General features: G+C 41.2%; 1 protein-coding gene across 2 annotated transcripts in view; it reads left to right on the top strand.

The window, feature by feature from the left end:
* ift140 (intraflagellar transport 140 homolog (Chlamydomonas)) overlaps nt 1–13,577 on the top strand; it is a 113,322-nt gene that overhangs the window by 35,354 nt on the left and 64,391 nt on the right. For both annotated transcript variants that reach the window (XM_062991098.1, XM_062991099.1), the window contains 7 exons: nt 1,040–1,112; nt 1,697–1,788; nt 2,898–3,025; nt 4,495–4,612; nt 5,069–5,190; nt 7,561–7,705; nt 10,787–10,918. In XM_062991098.1, coding sequence (XP_062847168.1) covers nt 1,040–1,112; nt 1,697–1,788; nt 2,898–3,025; nt 4,495–4,612; nt 5,069–5,190; nt 7,561–7,705; nt 10,787–10,918 — 810 coding nt within the window. The remainder of the gene's footprint in view (nt 1–1,039; nt 1,113–1,696; nt 1,789–2,897; nt 3,026–4,494; nt 4,613–5,068; nt 5,191–7,560; nt 7,706–10,786; nt 10,919–13,577) is intronic.

The raw sequence follows: 13,577 nt of genomic DNA, 5'->3' as shown, positions 1-13,577 counted from the left end.
ATGTTCTTGGACTGCTTGTCTTCAGCAAACTGTTTGCGGGCTTTCTTGTGCGTCAGCTTCCTTCTGGGATGACGACCATGCAGACCGAGTTGATGCAGTGTGCGGCGTATGGTCTGAGCACTGACAGGCTGACCTCCCACGTCTTCAACCTCTGCAGCAATGCTGGCAGCACTCGTGTCTATTTTTTAAAGCCAACCTCTGGATATGACGCCGAACACGTGGACTCAACTTCTTTGGTCGACCCTGGCGAAGCCTGTTCCGAGTGGAACCTGTCCTGGAAAACCGCTGTATGACCTTGGCCACCATGCTGTAGCTCAGTTTCAGGGTGTTAGCAATCTTCTTATAGCCTAGGCCATCTTTGTGGAGAGCAACAATTCTATTTCTCACATCCTCAGAGAGTTCTTTGCCATGAGGTGCCATGTTGAATATCCAGTGGCCAGTATGAGAGAATTGTACCCAAAACACCAAATTTAACAGCCCTGCTCCCCATTTACACCTGGGACCTTGACACATGACACCAGGGAGGGACAACGACACATTTGGGCACAATTTGGACATGTTCACTGTGGGGTGTACTCACTTATGTTGCCAGATATTTAGACATTAATGGCTGTGTGTTGAGTTATTTTCAGAAGAGAGTAAATCTACACTGCTATACAAGCTGTACACTGACTACTCTAAGTTATATCCAAGTTTCATGTCTATAGTGTTGTCCCATGAAAAGATATAATGAAATATTTGCAGAAATGTGAGGGGTGTACTCACTTTTGTGATACACTGTATATATATATATATATTACTGAACAGTGACCAGTGTGTTGACATGGCATTAAACCAATTATTAAACAAACAAACCATCTCTGTTCAATTCAACATGTTCCTTCTGTTCTTAGGTTGGTTTCTCTAGATCTCTGGTTGTACCCAGTTGTTGTTGGGATAGGATACCATTCTAAAAAATGAAATAGTAGAGCTCTGTGGTCTTTATAGCTCTGTGATCTTTATAGCTCTGTGGTCACTGTGTTTGTGTGTGTGTTTGCAGGACTCTGTGATAGCATGGGATGGCAGATCTATACATGTGTATATGAATTTGGGACAAATAATTCGTAATACAGGTAATACAGAGAAAACATTTTATACCTTATTAGGACCCAGTCAGCCTGATGTCTAATTCCCTGTATGTAGATTGCACCAAGCAATCGTGGGCTGGCATAATAGACTGCTGCTCCACCCGAACACCCCACACAAATATTAAGTGTTGTTAAAAGGAATGCTTGTGATACACAGTGGTAAACAGATTATGCTCATGTCCTAACGTAAAGTGCATTAAGACAGTAAAGACTGGCGCTCTCTTCTTGCCTTTTGTCCAGTGTTTCCAGGTGGCACCAGACCCAACAAAACCCTGATTAGGTGTTAAAAGATGACCTGATTGTCATATCCACTGTTCAAGCAATATTAAAGAGGTTTAAAACAATTAAAGCTGTAAAGAACCTGTAAAGAAGGGGACATGTGTATTTTTTTTAACATGCATAATGAGTAGAATGATAAGAGGCTAGAATTTCTCTTTTTAAAAAAAAAAAAGGTTCATATTGAAATGCAATTTTCATAGCAAAAATATCTGAAAAATTTGTCAGTCTGTCCTTGCTGAGAGAGCTTCTAACATCCTAACATCTGTCTCTTTGTCTGTCTGTGTGTCAAGCTTCTTTCCAGTGCGATTCTGCTGCTCTAGCAGTTCATGAGGAGAACATTTACACTGTAGAACCAAACCGAGTGCAGGTCCGCACACAGCAGGTCAGTTAAAGTGTAAATACATACTGTATACAGCCAAAGTATGCGGATGCCCCTGAGCCACACCCATTGCGAACAGTTCTACAAAATCAATCATATAAAATAAATGTTCCTTCCTGTTTCTTGATGCACAAAGCAAGGTCTGTAGACTCATGTACAGAACTCTGACCTCAACTTAACTGAACTGGGATGATAATTGATTGCAAAACTAGCCGTCATGTTTAACATGTTTTCACAGATCAAAACCTTCCAAGAAAGCTGTAACAGCACGGGTCATGCCACTGAAGCATGAGGTGCAAAAAAAAAAGAAACAAAAACTTCCACAGCCACAGTAGAGAAAGTGGATAAAAAAGGAGGCGGAGCAGAAATAAAAACTGGTTGTCACAATATGGCAAGCTGCTCAGAGTGCAAGTCCTTTGAAAAGAGGAAAAAAGGGAACCCAAAACAAGCCAGTGATGGCAATGCACAAGTGACACCCCACTTCACCGACTTGAAGTCCTTGCAGCCTGCGCTCAGCACTGATCCACATGTGGGGCTCGCTTGTAAAAAGGGCCGTCACATTGCCTCTGGGGCTACTTGCTCATCCAGGATGGTTCCCTCGTAATGCCCAAAATGTACTGTAACACAGTTCCCAGAAATAAATAAAGTGTGTCGGCATCTAAGCAGGAAAAAATCAGTTTGAATCGAGCCTGGCATTACTGTTTCAAGAGAAAGTAGGTTTCCAACAGAGCAACTACATATCTGCAAGGAAAAAACAAATAGAAACACTCTCACCTGGAGCTAGTTAACACTCAACGATGCACTGTTGACTGTTAGGAGGAAGTGACGAATTAACCATCTGTACCTCCATTTCCCATTTGCCAGCTATGTATGGCAAGGCAGAAGGACATGATTCTGTAACTGAGCCAGGCCACTAATATCTAGTGGGGGGGGGCACAACATCATATTTAACATATTTATGCCCATGGCTTGGGCATAAATGGTTTTAAAATGTATTGTCCAACAAGCTCATGGTTGGGGGTCCACATACTTTTGGCTAAATTATTAAAAGCTACACATGCCCTTACAGACCTTATACAGTGAGATTTTAATGAGATGTGTGTGTGTTACAGGGTACAGTAAAGCAGCTGTTGGTTTTTACAGAGGCAGAAGGGAACCCCATCATGTTGAATGTGTGTGGCTCGTACCTGGCTGTTGGAACTGATACGTTTCACGTCAAAGTATTTGACCTGACACGCAGGTCAGTCATACACACACACACACACACACACACACACACAGCTTCAGTTAATGCTTACATTGAATATCAGAATGGGGGAAATGTAATCACATTAGTAATTATGTCATAGTTGTTGGTGCCAGACGGACTGGTTTGCAACTGCAATCTGCAGAGTTTACACAAACCGAATGGTGCAAATACCAAAATATCAAGAGAACAGAATTTTAGAGGACAGAAATGTCTAGCTAAGGACAGAGATCAGAGGAAAAAAATTGACAAGACTGTTTTAAGCTGCATCATGTATTCCCAGTGTTTGCATAGGTTTCCTCCGAGAACTCCAGTTTCCTCCCACAGTCCAAAGACATGCAGTCAGGTTAATTGGAGATACTAAAAGTCCCCCTAGGTATGTATGTGTGTTTATGTGTTTGCACTGTGATGGACTGGTGACCTGTTTCCTGCCTTTCTTCCAGTGAATCATACAGTGGGTGCCCCCTAACCAGGATAATGTGGTGGTAAAACAGCCAATGAATAAATGTTTATGCTTTTGATTTTTGTCACTGCACTGCTTTAATAATATCTGTTGCAGTTTAGGTTTTAAATATTTCAATTTTGTCTGACCTCATTCAGCCCCCTTTAGCCCACTTTTTACCATGGTTCTTGGTCAAGAAATGTAACCAAAGTTAGCTTGGTTGAATTGCCAGTACGGGGCACTTGGCAATTCATACAACCAATAAACACCGACCAGGCATAACATTATGACCACTGACAGGTGAAGTGAATAACACTGATTATCTCTTCATCACGGCACCTGTTAGTGGGTGGGATATATTAGGCAGCAAGTGAACATTTTATCCTCAACGTTGATGTGTTAGAAGCAAGAAAAATAAGCTCAAGCGTTCAGATATTAGACATTACTGAAAATTCAAATTAATTTCCAAGCCACCCAAGGAGGATGGGTTCCTGTTGAATCAGGTTCCTCTTATAGTTTGTTCCTGTAATTTTAAGGGTGTTTTCCCTTGCCACTGTTGCCCTTGGCTTGCACATCAGGGGTTTTTGGTCTGTTGGTCCTGGATAATGTAAAGTTGCTTTGAGACGATGTCTATTGTAAAGAGCTCTTTACAAATAAATTTGACTTGACTTTTGACTTGATAATAAGAATATCCACCAAACTATTTTATACTGACACCAAATAGTCTCACACTGACACCAGATGGCTTCATAATGACCAAATTTCATGTCCAGACCTGTCTTACCACAACTGTCCCCTGTGCACAAAGTCCATAAAGAAAGTCGACTGCAGGTAAAAATTTTGTTGATGGTTTAACAAGGATGTATTAACCATTTTAGGCTGTGTTCCAAATCAAATACTACTCTACTGAACAGTATGTCAGTATACAATTTGTATCATGACGATTTAGGCACAATGTTGTTTGTGTGTGTCTGTCTGTCTGTCTGTGTGTGTGTGTGTGCGTGCATGTGCTTGTGTGTAGAGAGGCAAAGCCGATGTGTAATGCAAAGAACCTTGCCGAACTGATTCCTGACCTGGGAGCTCTGAGATCAGTCAAGTGCAACTCCAGCGGCAACCAACTTAGCATCTTAATTACACAGGTACAAAACCACAAAATAACCACACTCATACAGTGCAGTGAATGAATCACACTGATTTATCATAATTGTTGTGTGAGTAGAATGGCCCTTTAAAACATTTTAATTATTTGAATAATTCAATCATGTTATGTTTTATTTCGTCAAAAGCTTTATTCTGGTCAGGGTCTTGAAGGGTCTTGTTACATGGGAAACACTGAGCACAAGTCAGAGTTTTGTCTCTCTCAACAAAAGAAAACTCAATAATCATTCAATCAGGCACAGTGAGCATCATGTCATATTTTAAGAAGCTAATACACACCTGTCAGCCAATCCAAACTGTTCCCTGGTCATGAAACTATCAAAATAATGCCCACAAAAATGCACTTTATGCTACTGACCCAAGTTTAGACATACACACTCTTCACAATATGCTCTGTTTGTTTGTGTGTGTGTGTGTGTGTGTGTGCACGCCAATAGGTAAATGGGCGTCCAGATCACAGGGTGTATTTCTACGATGTTGAATTAGACACTCTGTCTCATTTTGACTTCTTCACTGGTCGACCTCTCAGCGGAATTTCACCATCAGACGATAACCAGAGGTACAAACCTTGTGTGTGTGTGTGTGTGTGTGTGTGTGTGTGTGTGTGTGTGTGTGTGTGTGTGTGTGTGTGTGTGTGTGTGTGTGTGTGTGTGTGTGATTATAAAACACAATGCATTGATGGGAAACAAATTCGTCTTTAATGTTATGTCTTAATTATCCACACATTGTATGTTGACATCCTTCATAGTTATTAAACTAAAGTGTTCCAGCAACACCCACTGCTAAAAGGTTTGTACATTCTATTACGTAAAACATATTATATTCCTTCACCTGTGACAGCAATTTGGGGAAGGCTTCCATTTTTCCAGAATGACCTGTTCAGAGAGCAAGGTTTATAAAGACATGGTTTGACGAGCTGGGTATGGAGGAACTCTACTGTGCCTGATGTCATAAGTGCTCTTTTGACTCAATGGGCCCAATTATTCACAGATAGAATTCAAAACCTATTAAGGGTGGCTAAGTGGGTAGCACTGTCACCTCACAGCAAGATGGTCCTTGGTTCGATCCCCAGGTAAGGCGGTCCGGGTCCTTTCTGTGTGGAGTTTGCATGTTCTCCCCATGTTTGCGTGGGTTTACTCTGGGTGCTCCGACTTCCTCCCACAGTCCAAAGACATGCAAGTAAGGTGAATTGGAGACACTAAATTGTCCATGACTGTGTTCGATATAACCTTGTGAACTGATTAACCTTGTGTTATGAGTGACTACGGTTCCTGTCATGAATGTAACCAAAGTGTAGAACATGACGTTAAAATCCTAATAAACATACAAACAAAACCTTTTAAAATAGCTTTTATAGCTGCAAAGTTACCACTCCATTTTTATGCCTGAGGTTTTGGAATAATTCTGGTTGTTTTGTGTAGAATAAATAGCAAAAGCAGTCATTTTAAAAAGCTAAATATAAACCATAGGGGTTTAATATATTTAGACCTTAGTTATAAAAAGATTTTCTAATTTTTTATAATTTTCTAAATTATTTTTATCTTTATTTAATTATTAAGATGAAAAATTCACTTGTTTTTTTTTCACTTTTTGTTATTGAGAACATTATTGACATCCTTCTCTGAATAAAGTATTTAGTGAAACTGCTTGGCTATTTATAAACTTATAAAATATAAGTATTATAAAATACTGTAAAATGTTTTATACAGAAAACCAATAGACACAAAAATAACAGAATTAAAAATTGCCAGGGATAAGGATAAATTAAAAATAGCCACAGGACACAATTAATGGCACCCTTTGTTTGGTTTGAACCTGTTACCTCAGACTCACCTGTCCCCCTTGTCAGTGACTTTAATTAACCTATGAATGGTGGCTTTCCTCATTCACAATGGCAAAGACAAAAGAGCTGTCTTAGCAGGTCAGAAATGCTATTATCACCAAGCACAAGCAGTCTTTTGAGTATAAGAGCTTGGCATGCCGGCTTCAGCTGTTTGAAATGTTATTGAGAAGTTTGCTATTCATGGCACAGTCAGGAACCTTTCAGGGTGGAGTGGAAAGAGGAAAACTGATGAGAGAACCTTCTGAAAGGTGGCTGAAATAAAACATCTGCAACATCCAAAGAAGCAGGAGGCATCTGAAGTGAGGGTGTCAACCTGTAGCCATCATTCTGTGATGGCTAAAGGGCGCAGCGAAACCGACTTAGTTCCACTTAGAGTGCCTATATCTAAGCAGGTGGAAATAAAAGATAATGGCCCTGCAGAGGCATAGACACCACACGAACGCAAACCAAAGAACCAGCAAGCAAAACCCCAAAAAGAACAGCTTTTAAAAGGATGTCCTTGATGCAGCACATTACCAAGGGCCTGATTAAAGAGGCTTCCACATACAATCATCTGAGCCTCCATGCCCCCTGCTGGCTACCAGTGAAAGGATAGATGGACATGATTCTGTAATCTTAGCCCATTGATGATCCCATGTCAGGTGGGCCTGCAATAAGTATATTTTGCACTAGTTTTTTTTATTGATAAGGGTTTGTAAAAATGTCTCTGAGCTCATGCAGTGATATCCATTATAGACGCATGCTGGTTTGGATTCACAATTCAGACATGTGAAAGTTGGTTTTGAGCCTTGCCTTGAACACACAGATTTCTCCTGATTATGGCAATCTTATAAACTTTGCAAGTGCTTGTTGAGAAACATTATTCTTAAACTGTTTGCATGTTTACTGAAACATTGACACTGGGATAAGCTTCAATCCATCCTTGCTCATGTTGGAGTAGTTTTTCCTGGATGCTCTATTACTTGCTTGCATCATCTGCTGTCATAAATTGTTTTGTAATATTTATGATGTTATGTACGGTATGTATTTTTGTACATATTGTATGTATATAATGTATGTATATATGTGTGTGCTGGCGCTTTTTAGGACTCTGCATGAGGAGGCGGAGCTTGCAGGTCGTTATCCAATCTCTCAGTTCTGGGATGAGAGTGAGCCATGCCTTTTTGCATGTGAAATCGCTTTGGTCAACTCAGAGTACCACACTGTCAACCAGTTAAATGCCAATGACAAGGTATCACCCACCAACACACACACAAACACACACACATGGATATATTTAAATGCCACAGATCAGCCATAACATTGTAACCACATACCAATTGTTGTGTTAATCCTACTAGTGCCCCCAAAACAGTTCTGGCCCATCAACGCATGGACCCCACAAGACCTCTGAAGTTGTCCTGTGTTACCTGAGTTTTTGGCACTGTGACATTAGCAGCAGATTTCCTGTACGTTCCGAGGTTGGGCGTTAATGGTTGGGCCTAGTTTATTGGATTAAGATCTGGGGTATTTAGAGGCTTTGTCAACATCTCAAATGGAGGTGGACAGTGGTCAGAATGGACATTTTGAATGGTCTGTGGCTATGCAACTCCAATCCCAGCAAACTGTGAGCCACTCTGTGCTCTGATATTCTTTTATCACAGCCAACATAAACTGTTTCAGCACTTTGTTCTACAGTAGCTCTTTTGTGGGATTAGACCAGACCGGCCCACATACATCAGTGAGCCTTGGGTGCCCATCACCCTGTCACTTGTTTAATGGTTGACCCTCCTTGGCCCACTTTTGGTAAGTACTAACCACTGCATACTGGGAACACTCCGCAACCGCTAGCTCAGATTCTTAGGCTGCACATTTTTCCTGTTTCCAACACATGAACTTCAGGAGCTTTACTTGGTGCCCACTTCTGTACATGTACCTCTGTAAACAAATAATAAATGTTATTTACTTCACCTGTCAGTGAATGTATTGTTGTGGCTGATCGATGTATATTTTTATACAAACTTAAATTCCGAAAAAAAAGTTGGGACATTTCGTAAAACTCAGTAAAAAGAAGAATCTGTGATTTGTTCATTTTCTTGAATCTTTATTTAACTGATAAAAGTAGAAAGAAAGTAATTTGAATGTTTTCACTGATCAACTTTATTGTATTTTGTAAATCAAAACTGATTTAGAATTTGATGCCTGAGGGAATCATGATTGAGTACAGAAGGAGGATCCACCAAAGGATCAGTTTTTATAAGCAATGATGGGTCGTGGCTCACCACTTTGTGCCAAACATCAGGAGAAAATTGCCAGTCAATTCAAAAACAGGTTTTTTTAATGCAAGATTGTAAATAATTTAGTCTTTCGCCATCTACTGTTCATAATATTGTGAAAAGATTCAGTTCATCTGGAGAGATCTTCATGTAGACCAGTGAAGGATTCAAAAAACAAATTCTGTCACAGTATGGGGGTGCATCAGTACCCATGACATGAGTTACTTGCATATACAGTGGGGGAAATAAGTATTTGATCCCCTGCTGATTTTGTAAGTTTACCCCCTTACAAAGACTTGAACAGTCTATAATTTTTATGGAAGGTTTATTTTAACAGAGAGACAGAATATCAACAAAAAATCCAGAAAAAAAAACATTAAATAAAAGTTATAAATTAATTTGTATTTAATTAAGGGAAATAAGTATTTGATCCCCTACCAACCAGCAAGAATTCTGACCCCCACAGACCGGTTATGTGCCCATGAGGCACACAAATTAGTCCTGTCCCTGTATAAAAGACTCCTGTCACAGAATCAGTTTCTTCTGTTCAAATCTCTCGACCACCATGGGCAAGACCAAAGAGCTATCAAAGGACGTCAGGGACAAGATTGTAGACCTGCACAAGGCTGGAATGGGCTACAAGACCATCAGCAAGAAGCTTGGTGAGAAAGAGACCACTGTTGGTGCGATAATTCGAAAATGGAAGAAATACAAGATCACAGTCAATCACCCTCACTCTGGAGCTCCATGCAAGATCTCACCTGGTGGGGTAAAAATGATTCTGAGAAAGGTGAGGTCAGCCCAGAATTACACGGGAGGAGCTTGTCAATGATCTCAAGGGAGCTGGGAGCACAGTCAACAAGAAAACCATTAGTAACACACTTCGCCGTAATGGATTGAGATCCTGCAGTGCCCGCAAAGTCCCTTTGCTCAAGAAGGCTCATGTACAGGCCCGTCTGAAGTTTGCCAATGAACACCTGAATGATTCAGAGAAAGCTTGGGAGAATGTGATATGGTCAGATGAGACCAAAATTGAGCTCTTTGGCATCAACTCCACTCGCCGTGTTTGGAGGCAAAGAAATGCCCGGTGGGGATGGTGTTCTTGGGGTCATATCCAGCATTTCTCTGCTCCCAGCTCCCTTGAGATCATTGACAAGCTCCTCCCGTGTAATTCTGGGCTGACCTCACCTTTCTCAGAATCATTCTTACCCCACCAGGTGAGATCTTGCATGGAGCTCCAGAGCAAGGGTGATTGACTGTGATCTTGTATTTCTTCCATTTTCGAATTATCGCACCAACAGTGGTCTCTTTCTCACCAAGCTTCTTGCTGATGGTCTTGTAGCCCATTCCAGCCTTGTGCAGGTCTACAATCTTGTCCCTGACGTCCTTTGATAGCTCTTTGGTCTTGCCCATGGTGGTCGAGAGATTTGAACGGAAGAAACTGATTCTGTTACAGGTGTCTTTTATACAGAGACAGGACTAATTTGTGTGCCTCATGGGCACATAACCGGTCTGTGGGGGTCAGAATTCTTGCTGGTTGGTAGGGGATCAAATACTTATTTCCCTTAATTAAATACAAATTAATTTATAACTTTTATTTAATGTTTTTTTTCTGGATTTTTTGTTGATATTCTGTCTCTCTCTGTTAAAATAAACCTTCCATAAAAATTATAGACTGTTCAAGTCTTTGTAAGGGGGTAAACTTACAAAATCAGCAGGGGATCAAATACTTATTTCCCCCACTGTATGTGGAGGTACTATTGATGCAGAGGTGTATATTGGGATTTTAGAAAGACTTATAGAGACAAATACTGACATCAAGATGACGTCTTTTCCCTTTTTTCATGTAAAATAAACATTCAAGAGAAAAAACCACAGGTTTTTTTAATGTGTCTTACAGAACGTCCCAACGTCTCTGGATGTGGGGTTTGAAGGTGTGGACACCTTAAACGCTGTTTTTTAATATGTGGACGTATTTAAATGTAATTTTTAATATGTTGATTTATTTGAATGCCATTTTTATTAATGTCGATGTATTTGAATTCTGTTTTTGGTAGGTTGATGTGCTGGTGGTGACATTTTTTGTGACTCAGGAGCATGGCCTCCTCCTACAGGACTCTCAGCCCAAACCAACCTCTCTCCAGGGATTACTCACACTGGATACACCGTACTACTACTATACCTGCAAGGTACACACGCACACATCCAGACCACCCAAAAACCATCATCTGTGATGGCATGGGGGTGCATCAGTGCCCAAGGCCTGGGTAATCTGTATATATGTGAATGTGTGAATCTGCATCATGAAGAAGAGAATCAGACAATGGCGAGCATAGACTGTCGAACAGCTCAGGTGTTATATACAGCAAGAATGGGCACATTTTTCAACAAACTGCAACAATTACAGTAAATTCGATGAAAATGATTAAAAAATACAATTAAAAGAAAAGGTGATGTGGCCCAGTGGTAAACATGTTTCTGTCCAATTTTTGAGTGTGTTGTATACATCAGTTTCTAAATTTGTTAGTTTCTTAATTCTAAATGTATGAAGTTCTTCTTAATTCTTAAGTTCCAAATATATACATATACATACATATACACACATTTACTGTATATATATATATATATATATATATATATATATATATATATATATATATATATATACAGTGTATCACAAAAGTGAGTACACCCCTCACATTTCTGCAGATATTTAAGTATATCTTTTCATGGGACAACACTGACAAAATGACACTTTGACACAATGAAAAGTAGTCTGTGTGCAGCTTATATAACAGTGTAAATGTATTCTTCCCTCAAAATAACTCAATATACAGCCATTAATGTCTAAACCACCGGCAACAAAAGTCAGTACACCCCTAAGAGACTACACCCCTAAATGTCCAAATTGAGCACTGATTGTCATTTTCCCTCCAAAATGTCATGTGACTCGTTAGTGTTACTAGGTCTCAGGTGTGCATAGGGAGCAGGTGTGTTCAATTTAGTAGTACAGCTCTCACACTCTCTCATACTGGTCACTGGACGTTCCAACATGGCACCTCATGGCAAAGAACTCTCTGAGGATCTTAAAAGACGAATTGTTGCGCTACATGAAGATGGCCAAGGCTACAAGAAGATTGCCAACACCCTGAAACTGAGCTGCAGCACAGTGGCCAAGATCATCCAGCGTTTTAAAAGAGCAGGGTCCACTCAGAACAGACCTCGCGTTGGTCGTCCAAAGAAGCTGAGTGCACGTGCTCAGCGTCACATTCAACTGCTGTCTTTGAAAGATAGGCGCAGGAGTGCTGTCAGCATTGCTGCAGAGATTGAAAAGGTGGGGGGTCAGCCTGTCAGTGCTCAGACCATACGCCGCACACTACATCAAATTGGTCTGCATGGCTGTCACCCCAGAAGGAAGCCTCTTCTGAAGTCTCTACACAAGAAAGCCCGCAAACAGTTTGCTGAAGACATGTCAACAAAGGACATGGATTACTGGAACCATGTCCTATGGTCTGATGAGACCAAGATTAATTTGTTTGGTTCAGATGGTCTCAAGCATGTGTGGCGGCAATCAGGTGAGGAGTACAAAGATAAGTGTGTCATGCCTACAGTCAAGCATGGTGGTGGGAATGCCATGGTCTGGTGCTGCATGAGTGCAGCAGGTGTTGGGGAGTTACATTTCATTGAGGGACACATGAACTCCAATATGTACTGTGAAATACTGAAGCAGAGCATGATCCCCTCCCTCCGGAAACTGGGTCGCAGGGCAGTGTTCCAGCATGATAATGACCCCAAACACACCTCTAAGACGACCACTGGTTTATTGAAGAGGCTGAGGGTAAAGGTGATGGACTGGCCAAGCATGTCTCCAGACCTAAACCCAATAGAACATCTTTGGGGCATCCTCAAGCGGAAGGTGGAGGAGCGCAAAGTCTCGAATATCCGCCAGCTCCGGGATGTCGTCATGGAGGAGTGGAAAAGCATTCCAGTGGCAACCTGTGAAGCTCTGGTAAACTCCATGCCCAGGAGAGTTAAGGCAGTTCTGGGAAATAATGGTGGCCACACAAAATGAGTACACCCCTCACATTTCTGCAGATATTTAAGTATATCTTTTCATGGGACAACACTGACAAAATGACACTTTGACACAATGAAAAGTAGTCTGTGTGCAGCTTATATAACAGTGTAAATTTATTCTTCCCTCAAAATAACTCAATATACAGCCATTAATGTCTAAACCACCGGCAACAAAAGTGAGTACACCCCTTAGTGAAAGTTCCTGAAGTGTCAATATTTTGTGTGGCCACCATTATTTCCCAGAACTGCCTTAACTCTCCTGGGCATGGAGTTTACCAGAGCTTCACAGGTTGCCACTGGAATGCTTTTCCACTCCTCCATGACGACATCACGGAGCTGGCGGATATTCGAGACTTTGCGCTCCTCCACCTTCCGCTTGAGGATGCCCCAAAGATGTTCTATTGGGTTTAGCTCTGGAGACATGCTTGGCCAGTCCATCACCTTTACCCTCAGCCTCTTCAATAAAGCAGTGGTCGTCTTAGAGGTGTGTTTGGGGTCATTATCATGCTGGAACACTGCCCTGCGACCCAGTTTCCGGAGGGAGGGGATCATGCTCTGCTTCAGTATTTCACAGTACATATTGGAGTTCATGTGTCCCTCAATGAAATGTAACTCCCCAACACCTGCTGCACTCATGCAGCCCCAGACCATGGCATTCCCACCACCATGCTTGACTGTAGGCATGACACACTTATCTTTGTACTCCTCACCTGATTGCCGCCACACATGCTTGAGACCATCTGAACCAAACAAATTAATCTTGGTCTCATC

Source organism: Trichomycterus rosablanca, chromosome 3 (genome assembly GCF_030014385.1).
Source record: "Trichomycterus rosablanca isolate fTriRos1 chromosome 3, fTriRos1.hap1, whole genome shotgun sequence".
NCBI classification, from domain to species: domain Eukaryota; kingdom Metazoa; phylum Chordata; class Actinopteri; order Siluriformes; family Trichomycteridae; genus Trichomycterus; species Trichomycterus rosablanca.
Note: the sequence above shows the minus strand (reverse complement) of the source record. Positions and strands in the feature narration are given on the sequence as shown.